The 23,426-nt window shown below is 44.7% G+C and overlaps 3 protein-coding genes across 5 annotated transcripts; 2 read left to right on the forward strand and 1 right to left on the reverse strand.

The window, feature by feature from the left end:
* Positions 1 to 2,623: 2,623 nt before the first annotated feature.
* LOC136014471 (gallinacin-1 alpha-like) lies at positions 2,624 to 5,167 on the forward strand. Its single transcript, XM_065679222.1, has 5 exons — positions 2,624 to 2,759; positions 3,570 to 3,724; positions 3,835 to 3,922; positions 4,304 to 4,430; positions 4,923 to 5,167. The coding sequence occupies exons 2-5, from the start codon at positions 3,590 to 3,592 to the stop codon at positions 4,933 to 4,935; spliced, it is 363 nt and encodes a 120-aa protein (XP_065535294.1). The 5' UTR covers positions 2,624 to 2,759; positions 3,570 to 3,589; the 3' UTR covers positions 4,936 to 5,167.
* Positions 5,168 to 9,002: 3,835 nt separating this feature from the next.
* On the reverse strand, positions 9,003 to 19,323 carry LOC136015643 (antimicrobial peptide THP2-like). 3 transcript variants are annotated; one of them, XM_065681851.1, is made up of 5 exons: positions 19,216 to 19,323; positions 18,836 to 18,942; positions 10,757 to 10,835; positions 9,956 to 10,076; positions 9,003 to 9,238 (listed from the first exon to the last, which is right to left on the reverse strand). In XM_065681851.1, exons 3-5 carry the CDS (start codon positions 10,812 to 10,814, stop codon positions 9,223 to 9,225), a joined length of 195 nt encoding a protein of 64 aa, XP_065537923.1. In that variant the 5' UTR covers positions 10,815 to 10,835; positions 18,836 to 18,942; positions 19,216 to 19,323; the 3' UTR covers positions 9,003 to 9,222. The 3 variants fall into 3 exon arrangements, with proteins under 3 accessions (XP_065537923.1, XP_065537921.1, XP_065537922.1); XM_065681849.1 differs by lacking the exons at positions 18,836 to 18,942; positions 19,216 to 19,323 and adding an exon at positions 12,042 to 12,152; XM_065681850.1 differs by lacking the exons at positions 18,836 to 18,942; positions 19,216 to 19,323 and adding an exon at positions 11,409 to 11,432.
* On the forward strand, positions 17,185 to 22,848 carry LOC136015644 (gallinacin-8-like). Its single transcript, XM_065681852.1, has 5 exons — positions 17,185 to 17,287; positions 19,521 to 19,655; positions 20,802 to 20,892; positions 21,213 to 21,346; positions 22,336 to 22,848. Exons 3-5 carry the CDS (start codon positions 20,835 to 20,837, stop codon positions 22,342 to 22,344), a joined length of 201 nt encoding a protein of 66 aa, XP_065537924.1. The 5' UTR covers positions 17,185 to 17,287; positions 19,521 to 19,655; positions 20,802 to 20,834; the 3' UTR covers positions 22,345 to 22,848.
* Positions 22,849 to 23,426: the final 578 nt, after the last annotated feature.

The following is a 23,426-nucleotide window of genomic DNA, read 5'->3' on the forward strand; positions in this document are numbered from 1 at the left end:
CCTTTGGGCAGCGTGAGGAACAGGGTCCTCCTCCTCGTGGCTCTAAAGACCTGTGGCACCAAGGCTGCCTCCAGTGAGGAGAGCACAGGACCAAGCCAAATGAAATTACAAGAGTTTACACCTGTGAGGTTCTTATCTCCATGCACTTCCTGGTCATGAGAATGGAGGTGCGAGAGAGAGGAAGGTGAAAGCAAGTTACGGTGGGTGACGTGCCTGTGTGCTTTCTTTGTAGTATCTGGAGCTGAGCCCCTGAAGCCCATGAGCAGGACGTCCCCCTCGCTTCTGGCCCCTGGCACCATCTCCTGACGTCCTCTCCGCTCCCCAGCCCTGCCGTCCCCAGGGGCTGTGCCAGCAGCAGTAGAAGCGCTGCTGCTGCTGGGTGCCCGTGTGCTGGGGACATCCCGACACGGAGCCGGCGCTGCTGGGGCAGAGGCTGCTTTTCCCGGCTTGAATAAAGACGAGCAGTTTGGCATTGCAGCGGGTGGGACGTGTGCCTGTTCTTGCGGCGCAGGGTGCGCTGCACTGGCTCGCTACGGGGTGCCAGTGGGGTGGCGGCAGAAGAAGCACCTGGGGATGCTGGGGATCACTACTGGGGTTGTCCCCAGGGATGTGCTTGCCTGGGGCCCTGGAACTGCCTGCAGATGGTGGCTGGGCTGCCAGCAGTGTTGGTGGGAGGTGTTGGAGGATGCTGGGGGCCCTGCAACCCCAGTAGCAGCTCCCAGGCTGGGCAACACAGTAATGTCAACCCCGGGGTGTCCCCATGTCCCCGGGCTGCATATTGTCCCCCTTCTCCAAAAGCAAAGGGAAATTTTCCAATAGAAATCAGAGTTCATTTATGGTACCTGGGTGGGCAATACTCTCTACCATCCCTCAGCAGCCTCCAGGAGAAGCTCTCCAACAGGTCTTCTGGCTCACTCCTGGCACAAGGTGGGACTCCAAGGGTGGAAAGCAGGATCTGCCTTCCTCCTACCTCCTCTCTAGCAGGGCTGCTTTCCCTAGTGCTGACTTGGAAAGACATGGGCCAGGAGATACAGAGATGGTGGCAAAACCTCATTCCTGGAGCATGAGAGCTTTTTACAAGGTCCAAGCTTCACACACACACACACACACACACACACACACACACGCACCCGCCCCAACTGCAAAGCCTGCAGCAGACACGTTTCCTTATAGACATGGGGTGTGAGGCACCCCGGGGCAGATGCCACAGCAACCAGGAGATGTCACATCTGGCTCATGATCTCAGTGGAGAAAAAATAAACACCTGCACCAAAAGATTTATCTTCTGTCTTGACTTTTTTAACCTGCATTGTGTCTATAAGGAAACTTCATTATATACTGGGAAACTTCACTGTAGCATCAGATACATCCTACGTTTTTCCATACACTTCATTCATTCATATCTTACCTGCTGTTCCTTGGAGCGTCAGGAAGAGAGCTCAAAAAGAGCAGTCAAATAGTTCCTTTTCCTGCCTACACCACCCACCCACCCCCCTATCCCGAGAATAGGAGGCATCACTTTCTTCTTCTGATACCCCTGTGAAGGATTCCCAGACCTCCAGCCCTGGGTCTTGTGTCATCCTGCCTTGCACAAAGGGCCGTTCAGTGCTGTGGCTGGCTGGACACCTGGGGACACATGCACACACACGCACTGCATCCCTGCTCATCAGAAACCAGCACCAACTGCTGCCGTACCACAGACCACATCTTTTTCTGCTTTTCTTCAAGTAGCTCTCCGGTAAAACCCACGATCAATCTTCTGGGCAGGTGGGCCCTCTGCTTCTTCCACCTTTTGTGTGTTTGTTGTCTTGCCACTGTGACTTGACACCTCAATGGCATGCAAGGAGAAAGGCCAAGAGGCCAGGATCCACTACCGAAATATCCAAGATGCAACCTCTTGGAGCTGGGGAGACCAAATTGCTCTTACAAACACCTTCAGAGCAGTTGCCAAGTCAGGCATGCATTACAGCAGCCTTCTGCCTAGCAAGGACTGCCTCTTCTCCAGTTGCATGTAGGGCATCAGGTGCATTGGATCCGCAAGCAGGGCCTACATCCATATTTCTTCACCTCGAATAGCTTTAGGAGGAGATGCAGGTTTGTTGTATCATCTGTTTTACAGACCTTAACGTGTATCTTGGTGCTACTCTCACTTTATCTGAATAATCACCGGAGAGACAGTGTTATGCTTATCACCCTTGATGTGTCAGGTACGCAGACATCTTGTCTCAGAAGAAGGTGTTCCTGCAGTGTCTAAAGGTGGGAGGGCTTTCAATACTGTGCTCTTGCACATCACACACTACCTGATTATGCAATCAGATGAGAAGAGACAGAGAAGCACTCCCTTCTTCTGGGGCCGATGCTGCTGCCTGCATCAACCGGTTACTTTGTCCATCCCAAAGATTTCTCACCAAGCCACCACAGCCGCTGTGCCCGCTGTGCCGCAGGGTGTCACAAGATGTGTTGCATGAGGGTAACGGCGAAGATTGCGACGGCCCCAGGAGGCACCTCAGCGTCTCCCACTGCAGCCAGGAGGAACGAGGTGCAACCCCATCACCCTCACACAGATGGGAGCTTTGGGATTGGCCAAAGGGAGATGTATCAGCAGGAATATGTGCAAGTCCCACCCACTGGCAGCAGTGTAAAACCAGGGTGCTTTGGGCAAAGTGATGCTCCCTAATACTTCTGGGTGCAAGTGATTCCTGGTCGATTGTTTCAGCCTGTTGCTTCCTTGGTGCGCTCTGAGCCAAGACCTTCATCAGGTAAGTGACTGTGGAGTCTCTTCCAAGCTGGCCACACATTCAGCTCCTCTGTGCATGTTCATCTTCCCAGAACTGTCTACATGACAAACTGAATACAAACAAGCGTCAGAGCTGCGTGGGTAAGAGAATAAAACCCCCTCATATGAGGAAGGACCTGAGATCTTCTGGGGAAATGGGGACTTTCCTCAGCAGTAGGAGATCTCCCATGATTTCAAGTTTTCAGTTGACTCAAAAGTTGTCCGATTCCATTTCTGGCCGCCAAGACACTTCCCTGTCCCCTTGCTTCTCCCTGGGTCTGTGCTGCACAGGTCAGGGACAGTGAGTGTGGTGCTGGAGAGTGTCCTTGCTGGAAAGCTTGGGAACGGTCTTGAGCTGAGCGTGGGCGCTTTCAAGCTGAGCTGGGAGGACTTTCCTGAGCCCAGGGAAGCAGTGGTCATTGGGCAAGGTGTTCTGGGCAGCCAAGTCTGGACTGGCAGAAGTGATGGAGAGCACTGGCTAACACACGGATTCTCCGGGCACATGCATTTCCCTACATTCCAGAGTCTGGTTTGGTTATTGGCGTGGTACTGAGTGTTGGCACAATATCACCTGATGGGCAAACCTCTGCTCTGGCATTTGATTAAGAAGAGGCAGCAGTGAGAGAGCAAATGCCCTAGTGCCCACCCTTGTCTGTGCTGGGAGGTGTATTTTGTGCCACCCCTTGATCCTGTCTCTCTGGAAAATTCTGCTCAGGGGACAAATATGTGCCCTGCGAAAGTGAGGGACTATAACATGGCAAAGTGTTCTTTTTCCTTATAATCTGAGTTCCAGTGGATGTTGTTTTGGGTAAAATGGCAAATACTAGCCATCAACCAATGCCTTCGGAAAAACATCAGGAGCTGGTGAGGAAGATGAAACTCCAGATTGTCCAACAGGCTGGTGCTTCCCAAAATGCTCCAAGAATACACGAGAAGTTGCAGTTATTGGTACCCTTATGATCTCTTTTTGTTGGAGACTGTGCTCTTGCTTTTTGGGTGACCATGTGCACCCAGCCTTGTCTGTGTCCTTTCTTTGTTCTGATGTGTCCTCTCTGCAGCCCTGTGAAGACCCGACCAAGGAATCAGCCATACGGATCCTGTACCTGCTCTTCCCCTTATTCCTCCTGTTGGCTCAGGGTGCTGCAGGTGAGAGTGGAAGAGAGGAGATGGGATGGAATGAGAGCCCCCATCATTGGGGTTTTGGGAAGTGACCAGATTTATATATATATATATATAAAATTACATATATATAGATAACATTTGGGAGGGGGTAACTCTAATGAATGGTTAAGCAGCTGAGGAGCCATCACAGCAGTTGCTGTGCCTCACATTGGTCTTTCCCTATGAGTTCCCATGCATGTGCACATGCTGCTGCAGAAGATAACCTCCTACTGGGGAGGTAAAGATGTTGGTTTTGGTGGTCAGTGCAGGTAGGATACTGAGACACAGTGGCAGTGTCAGGCTCTGGAACCATGCACATATTTTGGTCATCCCATACTCATGTTTTTGACCCCTTTCACTATGCAGGATCCTCCCTGGCTCCAAGAAACAAGGCACAATGTCTTCGAGAAAAAGGCTTCTGTGGAGTTTTTAAGTGCCCCTTCCCCTTTGTCATCAGTGGACGTTGCACAAAGTTCTCATTTTGCTGCAAGAAGTAAGTTGTGTTATTAGAAATGCTGATGTGATGGCAGAAAGTCACTGGTGTGTTTAAGCACCTATGACTAGATAAAGGCACAGCACCGCACATGCCTATAAAGCACAGCCTGGGGGAGAAAAGAAAAGATGCTTGGACCCACCCTGAGTGGTGTAGAAGGAGCCAAGGTCACCCAGCACCTCCTCACTCTCCTTCAGCTCTATGAAACTCATGCAGGCTTTGCAGAAAGCTCTCCCAAGCCTGCAGAAAGTGAAGCATTCACTGTCCTTAGGCAGCATGATCCTGGGTTTGCTGCATCTGAATAGGGCTGGAGTTAGGGCTGCCAGCACTGAGATAACACTGGTCCAGACTGCAGCAAGGACTGAAGCTCACCTCTGTTGAGTCTGGTTCTCTTGCACCATAGATTTGCTTGTCTGGGCAAGAGAGGTGGGAGAGAGTGGGAGGGAAAGTAAGTTATGAGGGGCGACGTGCTTGAGTGCTTTCTCCTTACAGGATCTGGGGCTGAACCCCTGAAGGCCATGAGCAGGACGTCCCCCTCGCTTCTGGCCCCTGGCACCATCTCCTGACGTCCTCTCCGCTCCCCAGCCCTGCCGTCCCCAGGGGCTGTGCCAGCAGCAGTGGAAGCGCTGCTGCTGCTGGGTGCCCGTGTGCTGGGGACATCCCGAAACGGAGCCGGCGCTGCTGGGGCAGAGGCTGCTTTTCCCGGCTTGAATAAAGACGAGCAGTTTGGCATTGCAGCGGGTGGGACGTGTGCCTGTTCTTGCGGTCCTCTGGTTCATCCCCCCAGTTCAAGCAGGGACACCCAGAGCCAGTTGCCCAGATGGCTGCTGGATATCTCCAAGGATGGAGACTCCATCACCTCTTTGGGCAAATTCTGCCAAGTGCTTGGTCACACGGTAAAAAAGTGGTTCCCAATGTTCAGAGGAACCTACTGTATTTCATTGTGTGCCCATGGCCTCTGGTCCTGGCACCAGGCATCACTGGAAAGAGCCTGGATCCCTTCTCTTTGTACCCTTCCTTCAGGTATTTAAATATGTTAATAAATTCCCCCTTGAGCCTTCTCTTCTCCGGGCTGAATAAACCCAGCTGTGTCAGCCTCTTCTCATAGAAGAGATGCTCCAGTCCCTTCATTATCCCGGTGGCCTTTGCCGGACTCTGTCCGATATGTCTATGTCTGGTTTGGGTGAGGAGCTCGGAACTGGACACACAGTACTCCAGCTGTGGCTTTGTGAGTGTTGGGTAGAGGGGAAAGATCACTTCCTTGGCAATGCTTGGTCGAATTCAGCCCAGGATACCTTCAGGACAACCCACTTCGCTGCAAGGGCCTATTGCTGGCTTATGTTTAGCCTGGTGCCCACCAGCACACCCAGGTCCTATCCTGCAAAGCTGCTCTTTAGCTGGGTGACCCCAGCATGTATGGCTGCATGGGGTTGCTCCTCCCGAGCTAAGGGACATCGGATTTCTCCATGTTGGGCTTCATGAGTTTCCTATCAGCCCTGTTGAAGTCCCTCTGGGTAGCAACAGAGCTCCCTGGTGCATCACCCATTCATCCCAGTTTGGTGCCATCTACAAGCTTCCTGAGGGTAACCTGTATCTTAAAGTTTCCCAATATCCAGGGAAGAAACAGGATGCCTCCTCCTCTTTCCCCACCTGGAGCCCATACAAGACCCGCCCTGTTGCTCTTTGCTATCAGGCACTAACCTCATCCCTTCTACAGACCAAAATACAGAGCTATGCTATAGCTGCAGGTGAGCATGTGTGTTTGTGTGTGCACAGGTCTGCGTGTGATCACAGTATTTGTCAGGCAGGAGAAAGACCAGGTTGTTCTACAGGTAAATCTGGCTTCACAGCAATGAGGCAGCTCCAGGTTTAAAGCAGGAGGGCAGGTCAACAAGGTGTACAGCCAGGATTAAAGCTGGCAAATAGCTCAAGCAAGGGCCAGGGAAAGGAAACTGAGCATAAAAGCAACTCTCAAGTGATCTTTGGGAGAGTCCTGCTTATCAAAGCTCTTTCTCATGCAGTGCTATTACTCAAGGCCATTTAGCAGCTCCATGTGAACCCTGGCATCAAAACCAGCTAAACCTCTGAAAGCCCAAGTGCTGATGAGAGCAAGGGAGGTCCTTCCCTGCTGCGGGATGAGATGGGGCATGAAGCAGGATAGGTCCCATCAGGGCATACAACAGGTAGGGTTACAGTGTGCTGGAGCAAGAGGAGCCCAGGGCTTCCAGGATGGGTACTGCCCACCCAAGGGGCATTGAACAGCACAGACCTCCATAGGCATCAGGTGCTGCTGGTGCCTGTGGCTGTCAGGAACAAGGACCAGGACATGGGTGACATTTGGCCATTCATAGCAAGCAATGTCCTGTATACTTTGTCAAGGTAAAAGTCAAGGCTTGAAAAGCTTCAACAAGAAATTCTCTGCTTGAATTGTAGAGAAACCTCAGCAGTTGGTGGCCAGCTACCCCCTGACTCCTGTATGTTGAGAAATAACGATGTTTCCTGTCCTTTACTTCCACAATGTGCACTTCATTCCCAACATAACCGTAAAAGGCTATGCTGCCAGCAGTGCCACTCAAGGAGGTCATTTGCACAAGATCAGGCAGAACTGCAGGAGGTAAGAGAGGGGCTGAGACAGAATATTTCAGTACCAGATATTATGTGACCTTTGAAATATATACATGTATATGTATATACTGTATCTTCTACATTATATACAGCATGCCACACATTTGGGGGGTGCCAATTCCTCTAACTTAATTTGCGTGACTACAGGCACAGTGGTGGCTAGATTCCCATCATAGTCAATAGAGTCAGGAGAACCAACGGACGGGTGAGGATGGCTTCAGTTGCTTGAATGTTGTCAGTAGTGCAGCTTCTAGCACTGTGTGATATTCTGCCTGATCCCCATGTGCTGTTGTGGAGGAGTCAAGACTTTTTGCAAGTCATGCAATGGCTTTGTGGTACTTAGTTGCTAACTGGCCTTAATCATGCCACAGAGGATTAGAAGCTGGCTGGGACACCTGAGGATAAGTTTGTTCCCTGCTAAGGAGTGCAAAGGAATAGTTATAGGACATATGACTATTCATGCCCTATGCTGCCATTTTGGGCAAACAAAATCCCCTCTTGAACATCATTTCATAAACTTGTGGATCTCAATGGAGAACTGAAGGGACTGTGCCGGATGGTGGAGGGACCTAATGAGGAGAGACCAGTTGTTGTGGTTTCAGCTGGGACAGGGTTAATTTTCTTTCTGGTGTGTGTTCTGGCTTTAGTCTGAGAACAATGCTGATAACACACCCATGTTTCAGTAGTTGCTCAGTAGCACTTACCCTGACCAAAGACTTTTCAGTCTCTCATGGTCTGCCAGAGAGGAGGGGTAGAAGAATCTGGGAGGGAGCACAGCCAGGGGGTATTCTGTGCCACAGAATGTCAGGATCAGAATAGAAACGGGGGGGAATTGCCCAGGAGTTGCCATTCACTGCTCAGGGATGGGCTGGGTATCAGTCACCAGGTGGTGAGCAGTTGTATTCCAGCATCACTTGGGGTTTTCTGTGTTTGTTTTATTGTGCTGTTTGGTTTACTCCTCTCTCTCTATTTCCTTTAATTATATATTTACTGTGAGGGTGGTGAGGCGCTGGCACAGGGTGCCCAGAGAAGCTGTGGCTGCCCCATCCCTGGCAGTGTTCAAGGCCAGGTTGGACGAGGCTTGGAGGAACCTGGTCTAGAGAGAGGGTGTCTAGTGAATCGTGTTTCAACTATATGATCTTTAAGGTCCCTTCCAATCCAAACCATTCTATGGTTTGATGAAGATGATGACGATGATGATTACTGTTATTATGCTTTACATTATTTCAGTTATTAAACTGTTCTTGTCTGAACCCCTGCGCTTTACCTTTTTTTTTGTTTTACATTTGCATTTTCTTCCCCATCCCATTGGAGGGGGGAAGGTAAATAAATGGCTTTGTGGTACTTAGTTGCTAACGGGCCTTAAACCACAACACCAGTGTAAGCTGTTCTCTATCTATTATCTTTTATGCTTCCTCTTAGAGTGGCAGGTGGGGGGAAAAAACGCAAAGTTGACATCCATTGCTGTGAAATTGCAGGATGAACAGCTTCTGGAGGGAAAAGAACTGGCATATATTGCTGCATTATTTTAAAGGAAAGATAATAGCACTACATCTTTCCTGGGATGCTCACAGGCATCTTCCAGAAGCCAGAATGTTACATCTCAGATGCTGATGTTTGAACGGATGGCGGTTGTCTGGGCTTGTAGCTATTTCTATTTCTCTTTGCCCAGGAAAAGTTTTCTACATAGTAAGAAAAAAGGATTTTGGCACCTGAACACATTCTCACAGAAGGAAGCTGGGTTTTTCAGCCCATCATATCTCTTGGTACTGGAGGGTAAGGCCTTCAGTCCATGTCTGTCTAGCCCTGGACATTGTATGTCTCAGAAAAGCTCAAGTTAAGGAGCAGATGGCACTGTAAATTGTTGCCCTCTGTGGTCTGTATATCAAAACCCAGGTAGGATCATCGCCCTCAGCCCATGCAACAAAACCCCATGTTTCAGTGATGTGAATGCTAAGCAACAACAATTTATTCAAAACAGGAGAGAAACCAATGAAGAATATACTTGGATTTACTTTACATCATAAAGCTTTTTTTTGCATTAAAAATGAAAGGTGCATGAGGCTTCGTAGCAGGATTCAGTGGCTTTGGCAGTAAGGGGTTCAAAGCAAATGCCTGGGTTTAGAAGGAATTCTCATCGCTCTTGAATGGGTGGTCCATGAAGTTTTTATACGTCCCATGGGCTGCACAAAGAAACATTAATAAAATTAGGTTCTCTTTCTGCTTGTATTTCCTCCTTACTTGCTCTCAGTCCATGCATATTTTCCTCTTGGGTATAAGTACTTTCCAAAATACATAATGTCGTGTGTAGCCATGCTGGGGCAGTCCTATGCACTCACCCCTGTGAGTAAGGAGAGGGTTTTCCTATCATTTCAGGAAAAGCAGGGAATTAAATCGGTATCCCTTTGTACTGGGATGAATGCATTCATTCCTGAGTGAAAATAGAATGCTACATTTCATGTGATAATTTCTTTTTAGCACACTGTTGCACGTTTTGCACACACTTGATGACACTCAGATACCTATGTTCAGCCTGCACCGTGACTGAATTACCCTCTGTTGCCCATAGAGCGCAGCAGTCCAATTCTGCAAATACCAAACCCTGGTATTTTCCTCTGGCACAGGAGTTGAAAAGGGTTACACAGAGATGTGACAGCACAAGGCTGACATCTCCAACTGTACTTTATCACTCTCGCTGGGGCAGATCATGGTGCACTTCTTGGGAGAAAGAGAACCATGCATCTCAGCCTACTTCAAGGCCTGACTGTCTTCATAGCATGTTAGGTGTTTTTCCTCACTGAGCAATTTGAATGTTCCTTAGCACCTTGCAGTTAAGGACACAGGTAAAATAGATTTGTCTGCTCATCCTGCAGATAAGTCTTGGTGAACGTCAAACTCACGATTTGCAGCAGGAACGGAACCCCAAGCACCTTCCAACTCTAACCAGATGGATGGGGCATCTTCCAAAGTGACAGGACCCTTTTCTACAGAGAAACATGTCCCGCCGTGGTGAAGACAAACCTGCAACAATAACAAAAGATTTCCTTTCCTCTCATCCTGCAGGGCAGGGAAATGTAGTCCTAATGCCAGAGGGTTTCCCGTTCACTGAGCTGCCTTCACCACCAACTTGCCTAAAGACCGTTGCCTGGATCTGGCCATGTTGAAAGGCTGTGTTTACAAAGTGAGAAAAGAGGTGAGTTTACAAAGCAGATCTACACCCTGTGGAGGTGGGATCATAAGGTCACAGCGCATCTAAATGGATGGCCCTTAAGTCTAAGTGGAGAATGATACAGACTAGTGATCCTTTCTTTATGTTATAGGAAAGGGTCATGGTTCAAGAGGCTTTAGTACCAGCTTCTATCCCAGAATACTTGGCCAGGCTTTGTTTTCATCTGCATACACACTGTTGAGTGTGCTATTATCCAAAGATCATGGCCATCACAGACACCATGTCAGGTGTCTTTCACTGGGCTATTTGACATGATCTTTTTAGAGAGACAGCAGAAGTGAAAAAACACTTTCATTCAGAAGTCATAATTTCTCCACCTTTGAAAGAGGTTTTATAAGAGAGCACAGGCACTGAGCTATGTGATAAGTCCTGCTCAGTTTCAAACAATTTTAACCAGTAGTGGTTCAACTGTGCCAGGGAGTTTACTTCATGTACACAAAAATCCCCTTCTAGCATCACTTTTTCGTCTTACCTGGAGAAACTTGAAGTGCCAAGAACAGGAGAGAAAAGAGCAGGTAAAGGATCTTCATGACTGCGGATTTTCTATGTCACTGCAGGGAGAAGGAGCAAGAAAGACATATGACGGGCAGTCCCCTGGAATCCACAGTCTTCTGAAGTGTATAAATACTGTATTAATCAAGATGGCATTTATATTACCTATTTGAAAAATAACCAGTAAGACCCATATGATATCATGACTGCTCTGTGAGCATTTCTGGGAAAAAGTGAATACATATGGGGCAATATACTCTGGGGATATGTGATCATTAAATCATTGTAACAGTTTGATTGCTCAGATTTCTTTCACGCTTTGCAAATAGTCCTAGCCCAAATGCAGTGTCATTGTTGAAATTTAGGGTTTTTTTAATCTAGTTGTTGTTTATAATATGCAACACTAACCAAAAAGAGGTATTTATACAGTCCCATTTGCAAACTTCAGGGGGAAAAAAGCAATGTTTAAAGTTATCAAGAAATTGCAGCTAAAAATCAACTAGCTCAGAATCTTCAGTCTTAGTCTGTAGGTGGCAGTTCTAGAATGGAAATGTACAACCAAATCAGTTCCCATTTGACAAATGAAATTTGAAAAGCAACATGAAATAGAAAGTTAATAATTGAACTGATACCTGTAAAATGGGATAGGACAGTCAAGAAGTGGTCTTATGGATAAAGAAGAAGTAGTTAATGTCATATATGTCAGCATTAGAAAATCTTCTGCTCTGTCACGAATTATGTTCTCTTAAGCAAGGAAAGGAAACAAGGTTGTGCTGAAATGTCATATTTCTGCAAGTGGAATGGTAGAGGGTGGACCAAACCGGCTTTGAAATTAGTATTAAAAGTTTTTACAAATTTCCATACATTTGAAAATATCAGGACAAAGAAGCAGGCAAAGTCAACAATTCTGAAAAAGAAATAAAGTTCTTAACATAGAGACATACAAAATATACACTGGACAGACCCCCCTACAGCAACCTGACCCAGACAGAGTTTTTCCTAGGAGTTTTAAAGTAGAGTATTATTATCAAAGTATTTTAAGTATTAGCACATACTTGAATTACTTCCTTATTCAACCTGTGCAATTTCTGGAAAACTTAGATTAACTTTTTTAGTGACCTACAGATTTAGGTTAATAATGCAGAAGTTTGGGTGTTTTGTGGGTTATTGGTTTTTCTTTGGGGTTTTGTGTTTGGGTGTGGGTTTTTTTAGGAAAAGACAACAGCAGACATTGAAAGAAAGATTGAAAAGAAGTGAGACGTTACCAGGAAGCGGGTGAGCCCAGAAGCCAAAGAAGACCTGGTCTTGGTCCCTTCCCTCCAGAGGAATTTGGCTGTGGGCATGAGGCCCTCTTTTATAACGTGTTTCCTAAGGGAAGTGACAGCTGCTTTCTCTTCTTAGCAAGTGCACTTTGAGCCAATCAAATGATTGCCCACTTTTTTTGTGACTTTAATCCAACCAGAATCAAGCTGATTTCCATTTCCCAGTGAAAAGGCAGGGTTTCTGTCCGAACCTATTGAAGCTTCTTCAAAATCCCAGGTTATTCATGCAATATCTCTTGTGACACTCCGGTTTGTGTAAGATACGTTAAGCCACCTTGGTATGTGTCAAACATCTTGGGATGTACGTTGAACTGTTCCTTCTTTGGAGCAGCATAAGCCATTGCAGTACAAAACATCTGCATGTTTCTCTGCACACCCAGTTAGTTTATTTTCTGGATATATGAGTATATGGTTGTATGAAACTAAAACAAACATCCATTGGTTTAGTGGCCAGCTGAGCATCTCTGCTTTTTCTGTCCTGGAAGCAGCAAATAAGTATTCCATTTTCATCTTTCTACATCACTCCTGATGCTGTGGTCTTCTCTTGCAGTCTCCCTTGATTGTCTATTTTCCCACAATGAAAAGCAGGATTCTGTCAGCCACATTTAGCAGACAAGTCTTCTAATGGATTCAGCTATTTCAGTGGGTCATTCCTGTTGTACATTTATCTTATACCTTTCAGTTCTCTTCTGCTCTTTGGGGAATGTGTTGGCTAAAATTACATGTAACCTCCAAAATGCATCTCGGATTTGTACAGTGCCTAATCATAATTATTCTTTTAGTTTCAGCTCCCTTTCCCCCCCTCCATTTCTACCATTTGCCTTGCCTTTTTGTCCACAGGTGAACAGTGACATTTCCAGAGTTATATCCACAGTGAAGTCTTCAATTGCATTAGTGCAGTTTTGAAGTAACCCCATGATGGTGCCTTGTGGCTTCATGCTGGTCAGGTTTGCAGAGGGGTTTTTGTGTGTGCAAACTAGATTCCTTAGCAGGAAAGAGGACCAGTATTTTTGCTTTGAATGTATTCTGAAGGTAGTCTGCAGGCACTCCAATACCTACTGCGGCATGAACCAATGTGTGGGCTATACCACCTCAAGGTCCTGTAGGGTGTACATAACATTTCTTTTGGAAACCTAGAGGGTTTGGACTGTAGGATCAGCCACCTGAGGAGAGGCTGAAGGACCTGTCTTTGTCCAGCTTGAGCATCGTTAAAGGTAATGTTCACAACTACCTGATCCACACTCTTCTCAGAGGTACATAGTAGAAGGATGAGGTAACAGACACAAATCACAATGAGAGAAATTCCAATTAGGTGTAAGGAAAAAAAGCCCTCTCACAATGAGGGTTGTCAGAAACTGGAATAGGTGCTTGAAGAATTTATGGAGTCTTCATCCTCAAATTCTAAGCAACCTGGCCTATCATTGAAACTGGCTCTGTCTGGAGAGATGAATGGACCAGATGGTCTCCAAACAGCCATTCCAACTCAGATTGTTTTGTGGTTTATTCAATAGCAAAACCAAAGTCAAACTGAATCAATAAATTGATGCAATGAGGATTTGAGGAGTGTCAGCACAATCTCTAAGGTCTAGCGATCCTTTCCTACCTACTGATCTTCCATTGCACCAAGTTACTTGCTGGCGTACACAGTAACCATCCAAAGACACTAATACTAAATACTTTTTCAGATCATGTTTTATTTTACACCTCATGTCAATCGAAAAACATTGTTCATGCAATACTTTGACACCTGAAGTGCATCGTAATAGATTATGGTATGTTTGCTGTTTTGAAAGACTGATTGACCAAGATCTCTGCAAATGACACCACTTCTTACAGACCATTTACTATCAAAACTAAACTGAAATACTTAAATTCCTTTCTGGTTCCTCAGTTTAATTACTAGTGATGTGATTGTTTCAACTCCTTGATATTAATTTCTTAAGTATACAGAAGTGTTCATGTGTGCATGCATGCACAGACACACACAGATATAGATGCATATGAAAACACGCCTACAAACCATTTCTCTTAAATGCATACCCTGATAATTCGGATAACTTTTTATTTTCTGTGTATTTTTATCAGTGAAATGTTTTTTTTCAGTAGGAAAAAAATTACGCTTAAATATCTGGTGTCTTCATGAGGTTCTGGCCCTGAAGCAGAAAGCGGAGGGAACAAAATTGCAAAAGCTGCAGTTACTTCACAACTTGCCAAGAGTGTGTGGTTAGTTTGCCTACCAACTGCTACTGTTACTCAACCTAATTCATCCAGGAAACAAGGACACATCGGCAACTTTTACCCTGTGCAGGGCTCTGTGTAAGTAATGTCAAGGACCTGGCTTTAACACTCGGCATTCTTGACACCATTAATTATACATGGTAACTCCAATTGTTACCATCAAAATGCCTCTGCCTGGACATGGGGAAGGGGGAAGCAGTGGAGGGATGGAGCACCTTTGACTGTCTAAAGCTCACTGTGGTAAAGGCAGGCCTTATCAAGGTTTTAGTTTGTGGCTTTCAGGGTAGATAACATCTCCATCCTCACCTACAGCTCCTGCTTTTATGAGCAGGGGACTGTCAGCGAGTTTTGAACATCAAGAGGGACATAGCAGTGTTTTGCCCTTCACAATCTCAATGTTTTATTCTAGTGTTTTTGCTGGTAGACATGACTTACACCAGGATCACAGTAGCACCAGCTACACATTCTTTCACCTAGGGTATGTGGGTAGCGTAGCGCATGCGATCCAGTCCAGCTGACCTGAGCAGCCCCTCGCAATCATTTGGATCTTGGCACTAGGTAAGTAATCCTCTCTGCACAAACCACAACTACTTTCTTGCTATTTTCGGTGCAGAGGGAAAGGGAGTTTTCATCAAGAGTTTCCTTTTGCTTAAATAACATGTTTCTTTTACTTTCTTGTTTCATCAAAGTCCGGAAGATGATCCAGCTACATTTCTCTCTATCTCCATGGCAAGTCTTCATTCCAACTTCTTCAAGCTGGACCTCACCAATGATGTCACACTCCCTCACCCATTTCAGGTCCAGATCACACAGCTTTCTTTGGAGGAGGAGAAACAGTATGATGGGACCATCATTTTATGTAATGATGTAGTGCATAGAGCCCTCGCACGAGAGCTGACAGATGGATCCAACTCTGTCTGATGCAGCTGGATGAACTTCACATTATAGTGTGGGAAGCAGAAATGGCTTTCACCTTTTTCAGATCAAGATGAATGGCTACTCTGCCAAGATCGCTTCCCAGAAAGGAAGGAGGATCTTACCTCTGTCTTAGGAGCCTGTATCTAGCATAGCAGATGAGGCAATTAGGAGGAAAAGGGGGAATCTCAAACTCTGCTGCTAATAGCTTACTGATGAAAAAAAACCCAACAAAAAAAGCAGGAAACCTTAGGGAGGCCTTTCAGCCGCGTCTCCCCTATTTAAAATGCTGCTACACAGAATGTCTGTCTGCTGTTCCATCCCTCGCCTCCAGAGGACAGTTTGTCCATGCCAATGAAGGCTCCAAGCATCTGGAAGTCACTGTATGAAGACATAGCTAGAACATTGGGAACAGCAATAAACTGATCCCGAGCAGCTTACCAAAGAGCAGATGTTTAAGTGTGCTTTGAAGAGGAGCTTGGTTGAACAACAGTGATGGTTAGCTAGCTCCTCAGTCATACAGTAGCGTCATCCCTTACCCTCTCCTTTATGTGCACTAAACCAAATTCTATCTGTGAGACATAATCGATGCACAGGAGATCAAGGTGTTTTGATGGCACGGTGGAGTTTATAGTACAGAAACTCAGAGTCCTCTAGGTCAGCTGCATAAGCTGTCAGCTGCAGTTCCACTGCTAAAGAGTACATCCACCAAAAGGAGGATAACCAGTATTTTGACGCTGTTCTATAGTTGTAAATGAATTTGCAAGGCATGCACTGTTATAATTAACAGATAAAGTTTTGAACCAAAGATAGATCGTCTGAATCAATAACAAATGGATACAAAGTCATAAACTTCAAACAGTGCACAAAACCCCTTCAATCCAGCCCAAAATTAATGATTATATTGTTACCTTGAGCAATCAGGGAGAAATTATGAGATTAACATCTGTATGGAAAAACCTGCCCTCTACCTTAGTTTTGACTTGACAGCTAAATTGAAGGTGTCAGGGCACCAGCGCAGAGTCCAGCCTCTTGGTGTAAGGACCACTTTGTGACTGGCAGACACGCAGTGTGTTCAAAGCTCCTTGGTACAGGCCATGTAGCCTAAAGTTTCCAGAAACCAAAGAAATCAAAGAATCTCTATAAACCGAATCATATTTTCTGGAGACAAATGGCGGGAGTAACCTCACCAAACTGTAGATGTCCTAAAGGTAAACACCAAAGGCCAAGTTGTTTTCACTGCTCTTCCTTTATAGTAAATGGAAAGGAATTGTTCTAATCTTTTTATATGAGGTACACCAAGTTTGGGAATTCTATGTGGTTTCCTAGTCATTATAAACCCTCACAGTCCTTTCCTGCAACAGCAAGAAAGATGCTTTCTTTCTAACTTTCCTTATCCCCATCCTGCCAAGATGCCTGGTCTCTCTTCTTTTGGGAACTTCCCACTCTCCTGTGCTACCCCATCTCCTCTGGATGTATCTCTCCATGTTGTATAAAGCCTGCGTTTGCAATGCAGTCAGTGAAGCACAGAGAAATATTGCTGCTGCCCTGTGGATGTAAAGCTGAATTTCTGCTCTCTGGTTCCTTGAGCAACACATTAGCCCTCATATTTCAAGGGCTTTGGAAGCATACAGCAAGCACTCTTGTGTCTCCTCTGAGAGTCTGGAGGTCCCTGGGCTGGGAGAAATGCATCCCAGCCACACTGCCCAGAGGGGACAGGAGCAGCTCGCTCTGCACAAAGGACCCAGCAGCAGCCGTGATTTCCAGGCAGGCTTTGGCCAAGGCAGGTCTGGGCAGGTTTCCATGGGGCTGGCCAAGGCCACTGCATGGACAGCAGACCTGTTCCCTGGCTGGACTTCATGCTGTTCATTGCAAATTGCGGACCTATGTGAGGACAAGCATTGGGCAATTTTACCAAAGGTCTGTCATCCCTTCCTGTCATTTGCACAGAGGACACTGGAGGAAGGGGATGGCAAGCAGAAAGTGAAGGATCCTTGCGGATTCCCAAGTTGGCTGAGGACATCCCATCATCAAAGGTAATCTGCAGCATGATGAAGGCAATACATAAGACACACAGGGTTTAATCCAGTTGCCTCCACACCAGCATCTGGAACAATTTGCAGTGCTCTGGGCTTGAGATGCTGAGCTGGGGTTGATGGACAAGGGCCAGAAGAGAAGAAACAAAGCCTTGTTGGAACAGCCAGCACGTGGAACATAGGGATGTGTGGTGGGGCACAGGAGCACCTTAGGCAGCACTTGTCTGTGTATGAGCAAAGGAACTGAGAGCTGGATATTCAGATGGCAGGAATTCGTGTCATGCTAGGTGACAAAAAGCCAGCTCAGAGTTAGAAAAGTCATTCCACATGTTCATGTTAACATTTTATATATAAACATATGTAAATGTTAGTGTGGATTTGCTAGGGGCACTGTAGAGAAATGGGAGAGTAAGAAATGCCATCATTATAGAATATGTGCAACTCCAAATTGCTTACATTAATATCCTGACTATTCCTGGGTAAATCTCAGACTAGAATATCTGAATTGTTATCTTCCATTATTATGTCCTTCAGCTAAGATAAGATATAAAGCAGCTCAGAAAATTCAGTCTTTATCTCTTAAAATATTTATACATTCTGAATATCTACATACATATACACAGGCATACAAATAGATACATGCATATATATCTGTGCTTGCATATATTCTCTGTATAAAAGAAGAACACAATTTTTAGGGCTCCACACAGTATCCTCTGCAGTACAGCAGAGAAAAGAAACTAAGACATTCAGCTGTCATGTTTTCAGTATACAATATTAATTGATATAAAATAGTCATTCTTTTATTACACAAGTTTAACTGTAAGCTTGAGTGGCCTATATACTAGTTAGAGTTAGTAATAACGTAGTGTAATTAAAATAGCAGATAATTTAATTACCATGTTGAAGAAATGTAACGTTTACCATCAAGTATAAACCAGACATAATTAATTAGTTGAAGATCTTATCCTGGTCTTGGTTCATATTTGGTCATTGATCTGTTTTGTACCACTTTGGGCAGGAAGCACAGGCACAAAGTGGGAAACAGAAGGAAAGAGTCATTTTATTCTGTTTTGAGCTCCTTTTCAGGAGGTGACTGATTGTCAGACCCCAGAAGCTCAGGTCAGAGCTCTGTGCCACTAGGACCACACTTATGGATTTAATGCTCACAGAGTTTATTTCTGTTTCTTTGCATTTCATAATTTGATTAAGTAAGTATTTTTAAGGGAAAAAAAAAAACACAAAAAACCCAAACAACAGTGACAAAGGCTTCTGCCTGCTGTAAAGCACGCACACACGTTCCATCAGTTAAATTATACAGGAATGGGTTTTAAAATACTTATCTCTTTCTGGGCAGCTAAAGTACCTATTTGTAGTTTTCCTAACATATCACTTGGGCTTAAGCAAACAGGATTTTGGGCACCTGTGACACAGAGACTGATGATTTCTAAAAGAAGAAAAGATGTCCCACTTCCCCAGAGGCTCATGGTTGGCTGTCTCCAGCTGCTGAAGCAACATAAATCCCACATTCCTCCTCCCTGGACCTACCTCCATTACCTGTTAGGTTCAATACAATTTCCAAAGCAAAGACTTGTTTCTTGTCCATCGCATGAGTCTACAGCAGCTTGCAAAACACTGAGGGCTTTGAAGCTGGCCTGTCAGAAAACATAATTCATAGTAATTCATAGAATCAGCTCAGAATGAGAGGAAATCTGTATAATTCAGAAGAATTTCTTAGAAATAGAACCCTGCTGTCAGAATAATTTCTGTAGCCTTAACTGAAGAAAGCAGTTGGAGAGCAATTTCAGTATTAGCTCTTCATCACCTTCATCTGAGAGGCAGATGAGCTCAAAGATGCTCTTTGGTTGGCTGTTTGGAGTAACTAATCAATTAAATTAGTTAATTAAAGTAATTGAATGGTGCAAAACCTGAGCTTCCTTAATGTAGCCTTGGTAAGTGGCTCCAGGCTTCAGAGGGGACCTTTCTGCAGTCAGCACCAAGCACTGGCCATGGGACAGCCCTGTGGAAGAGGTTCTCGCTGGATCCAAACCAGGAGCTCTCAGTGCATGTCCTAGGCTGCTTTTTCCACAGCCCCCGATGGATCAATGTGTTGTACACAAACCGGGGTGGTGCAAGGTGCTTTTCGGAAGAGCAAACTCATGCACCAGAGAAAGGGGAGGGAGTTTATGAGCAGTTAGCATTCCTCATCGGCTGCCGGGAATTCACATTTCAGCTGCTGGGAATTGCTGTGGGAAGCCCGAGCCCTTGGCCAGCTGATCTGTGGCAGCTCTGTCATTAACAGGAATATATGAAGACGGCTGTTTTGGGGCAAGAATTGCTCTGAAAGCTATCCCTCAAGAGGAACCCGGTAAGACAGACTGGTCACTGTGCTCCCTTTCCTGGAGTCCTCTAGGGTGAGCTGAAGGTGTAGTTTCCCCACCAGTTTCACCTGACAAGGAGAAAAATACACATCTTCTTGATAATACTCTTCGTTTCTCTAAAGAGGAATTGATCATTCCAAGATGTATAATTTTGCAGCTTATTTAAATCTTCATAACCGAAATGTTTAATGTGTGGTATTTCAGTAATGCATTGGGCTGATTATTATAGTCAGTAATGGTGATTTTGAATGATTATAGTAGTCTTCATTATTTTCAGAAGTTAATTGAAAACTGCAGCAAGAAATGGTGGTGGAAAAATACTTTGAGGCTTTCATACCCATGCATTATAGTGGCGTTATGGAGAGAAGAGATAGATAGCTCCTTAGCTTTTTCTGTAAAGACATTTTTCATGGCTTGCAAGCTACAAAAATTAGTATTATTTGAATAACGAAAATTTCTGAGTGTTTATGACCCAGAGAAATTGGAATGGCTTAAGTCATCGTCTACACGTATCTGAAACAAAATATGTGATAATTAAATAAAATAGGCAATTTAGTTATTAAAAGATGGAAGCAATGCACTATTTTTTCTATGGAAGTTAACTCCATCCCAGCCAGGTGTAGTGATGCTGTTCATACGAAACTGGGAAAAACTCTAAATGGAAGTCCTGATGATTTTGTGCATGTAGCAGGGTTGTTTATAAGTTGTAAAAGGTATCTAAGGAAACCTCACTTTTATATCATAAGACTTGGATCAAGTTTTGTGGAAATCAGTTGAATTTCTTACTTTTTGAAGAAGTTATAACAAGGTGTATGAGATTCAGACATAGGAGTCTTCACTGGAACTGGTGTAGGTTATCTTTAAAGTTAATGGAAACACAATATTAATCTAATTCTCTTAAATTTTATAGACATAAATACATTTTCTTCATCTTATGAAATGTGCTTTCATATATATCTTTCCTCAAAAAGTAATGTTTCAATAGATTTATTCTGGAACATTTACTCGTGCACAAATGACATTTTTTTATTATCAAATAGCAGCTTATATGTCATAAATAGTGTTTGTACTGGGTAATGACAAGTGCAGGTTAAATGCATGACCTCTTTCTGGTTTTCTGTTCTCTTTTTCAGTATCTGTTGTATTTGGTGGCACTGAATTCAGACATGAAGATCCTTTTCCTTTTCTTTGCTGTTTTCCTCTTAATGCTCCAAGGCATTTTAGGTAAGAGTTGCATAAACCCAAAGGAAACAGAGGAGGAAGCACGCATGAAATATGGAGTACCTAAAATAGAAATAAAATGGGGTTTTGTCCCTTTTGCCCAAGGCCATCAGGCACCGGCAGGGTGCTGGCCATACTTTAGCAATGGACAGACACCAGCTGGGTCCGTTGGATGCCCTGAGCCCTCCTGCTTTGTAAAGTAAGGGAATTTAATGGTACAGATGTGGCAAGCCTGCAAGCAGACTAGAATACTGCTGTCATAACTTGTTCTTAGCCTTCTTTGGGAAGGAAAATCAAGACTCTGTTTTGGGGTTTTTGTGCAGGTTTCATGCGAGCACCTAATAACGATGCGCAATGCAAACAGGCTGGAGGTACCTGTTCCGCTGACCTCTGTCCCCTACCCAATATGAGGTCTTTTGGACGTTGCCAGCAAGGGGTTCCTTGCTGTAGGGCTGTGGTGAGTTATGGATTTGATGAATATCAGGTATTTCTTGGGAGAATGGGTTTATTATTCACTTTCACACATTCAGACTGCCATTTAGATGCAAAACCCTCCTAGTGCAAGCCAACAAGGCAGCAGAGACCCTGTACACTCAGATATAAGATTTCCTCAGGATTTCCTCACTAGTTGCCTCTGTACCATAAATAACGTACTCAAGTGCCTCATGGGAAAGATCACAGTCAGATCTCTATGGCAGAGAGGTAATTAGCTAGAAATAAACTCCTTTTTTCTGCTGTTCTCATTAGCTGGTTCAAACTACTCACTAGGAATGATCTGGCTTCAAAGGACACGTCTCTCAATGTGCAGACCTGGGACTTCTAGGTCAGGTTCACAGGAAACCTGCTTGTTCCACTCTGTAAAGTCTGCCAGGTCTCACAGTCGGAAGAACAGTCTGAAAGTCATGCTGTTCTGCTGGGTATTTTCTCCTGTTCTGTAATTTTACTCTTTCTCTACAAAACCAAAACATCTAATTGTATGTTTTTTTTCTCTTGGATTCCCTACTGGAATTCTAAATTTCAGGCTGTGTCTCTACTCCAATATGAAACTGCAGAAACAAACATCCCTGAAAATTTGCACTCTGTCTCCACTGTTTCTAATCTTTCATTTTCTGTTCCTTTTGGCTGTAACATGGAGGCTCCTATTTAACTTTGTTCAATATTAATAGCAAATTTGTTAAAACCAAAATGGGACCAGAAGAAATTCCAAAGATTTTGAGATGAGTAGAAAGCTTCAGGTACAGACACTGGGAAACTCATTATTAAGTTAAAGAGTAAGGTATTTTATGATTAAAATGCAGCAGCAGCAGGAGTGTGAATATCCTAGTAAGCCCTAACATGTTATCCAGGAATATCAGCTCTCAGTGCTCATTCAATCCCTCTGGTTTTTATTCAACCCTTTTTCTGGTTATAAGTACAAAACCTGAAAGTTTCTTTCCTCTTTTGCAGTATGATTAGTGACTGTTGGCATCTCAGATGGGCCAAGCAGAACTTCTGGCAGCTTGGGATGCATCATCCCATCAGGAAACCTGGAATTTTAAGCTGAAAATATGCATTTAGCACAAGCATGTGCACACCAAAAGATGAGTAACAGCAGGAAGAAAACAAACTGCTCCACAAACAGACATGAAGAAATCAGAGCAATTCTTGAACCACCCAGGAAAAAACCAACAGTATTTCTTATCTGTCTGAAATGTTTTTGTCTTGGAACTGTATTTCGGCCCCCAGCACATACCCCAGAGAGCAGATCACCAACACGCAGAAGTCTGTCCTCATGAAGGGATGCAGAGCAGGGTCTTCCTTTGGCCCTCAGAACAGATACTCATTATTTCCTTTTAAAGTTAGCAATAATGCAAATAACAGTGGAAGGCAAAGTCTGCAGGAGACATGGAGCACTCAGCTGCAGTGTTAGTATGGCATGGTCTACGTATCTCAATAAATCTTAGTAAGCTTGCTTCAGAAGACTTCTGTTTGATCCTTGTAACTGTGAGGAATTGTCTTGGTGTGTGTTATAGCTGGAGGATCTGCCTCTCATCTCACCTGGGTCAGTGCCTTGTAGTAAACTCATCCAAGCAAAGGAGAAGAAACCAAACCCATGTACGGGCAGGAATATGGCCTGGTCCTATTTGCTATCCAGTTGACCAGTAACAGTCAAGAATAACTTCTCCAAACCTGCTGTGATTAGGCTAGTATAAAGCTGGGACAAGCTGAACGTGCTCAGTGCCTGTGGCAGTCCTAGAACCATCCATAGCAGTTTGTGGTATGGAGATCGTGGGTGCTTTTAGTTATTCCTTATCTCAGATCCTTCTGGCCTTTGAATTAGCACTTTGAGATGTTAGGGATGCGGAAAGGAAGCAGGGGATGTGTCTGTCTGTACCTTGTAACAGGAGGTGCCAAGACTCCAGCGGGATGGACACACAATCCACTGCCCCTGAACAGCATGGTGGGGTGATAAATAGTGTTTAGTTTAGTAACTAAATAATTTAGTAATAGTTTAGGATCCAGAGAAGTAAAAGTCCATTAGCATGGTGCTGGTCTGG

The sequence above is a fragment of the Lathamus discolor genome, chromosome 5 (genome assembly GCF_037157495.1).
Source record: "Lathamus discolor isolate bLatDis1 chromosome 5, bLatDis1.hap1, whole genome shotgun sequence".
NCBI lineage: Eukaryota > Metazoa > Chordata > Aves > Psittaciformes > Psittacidae > Lathamus > Lathamus discolor.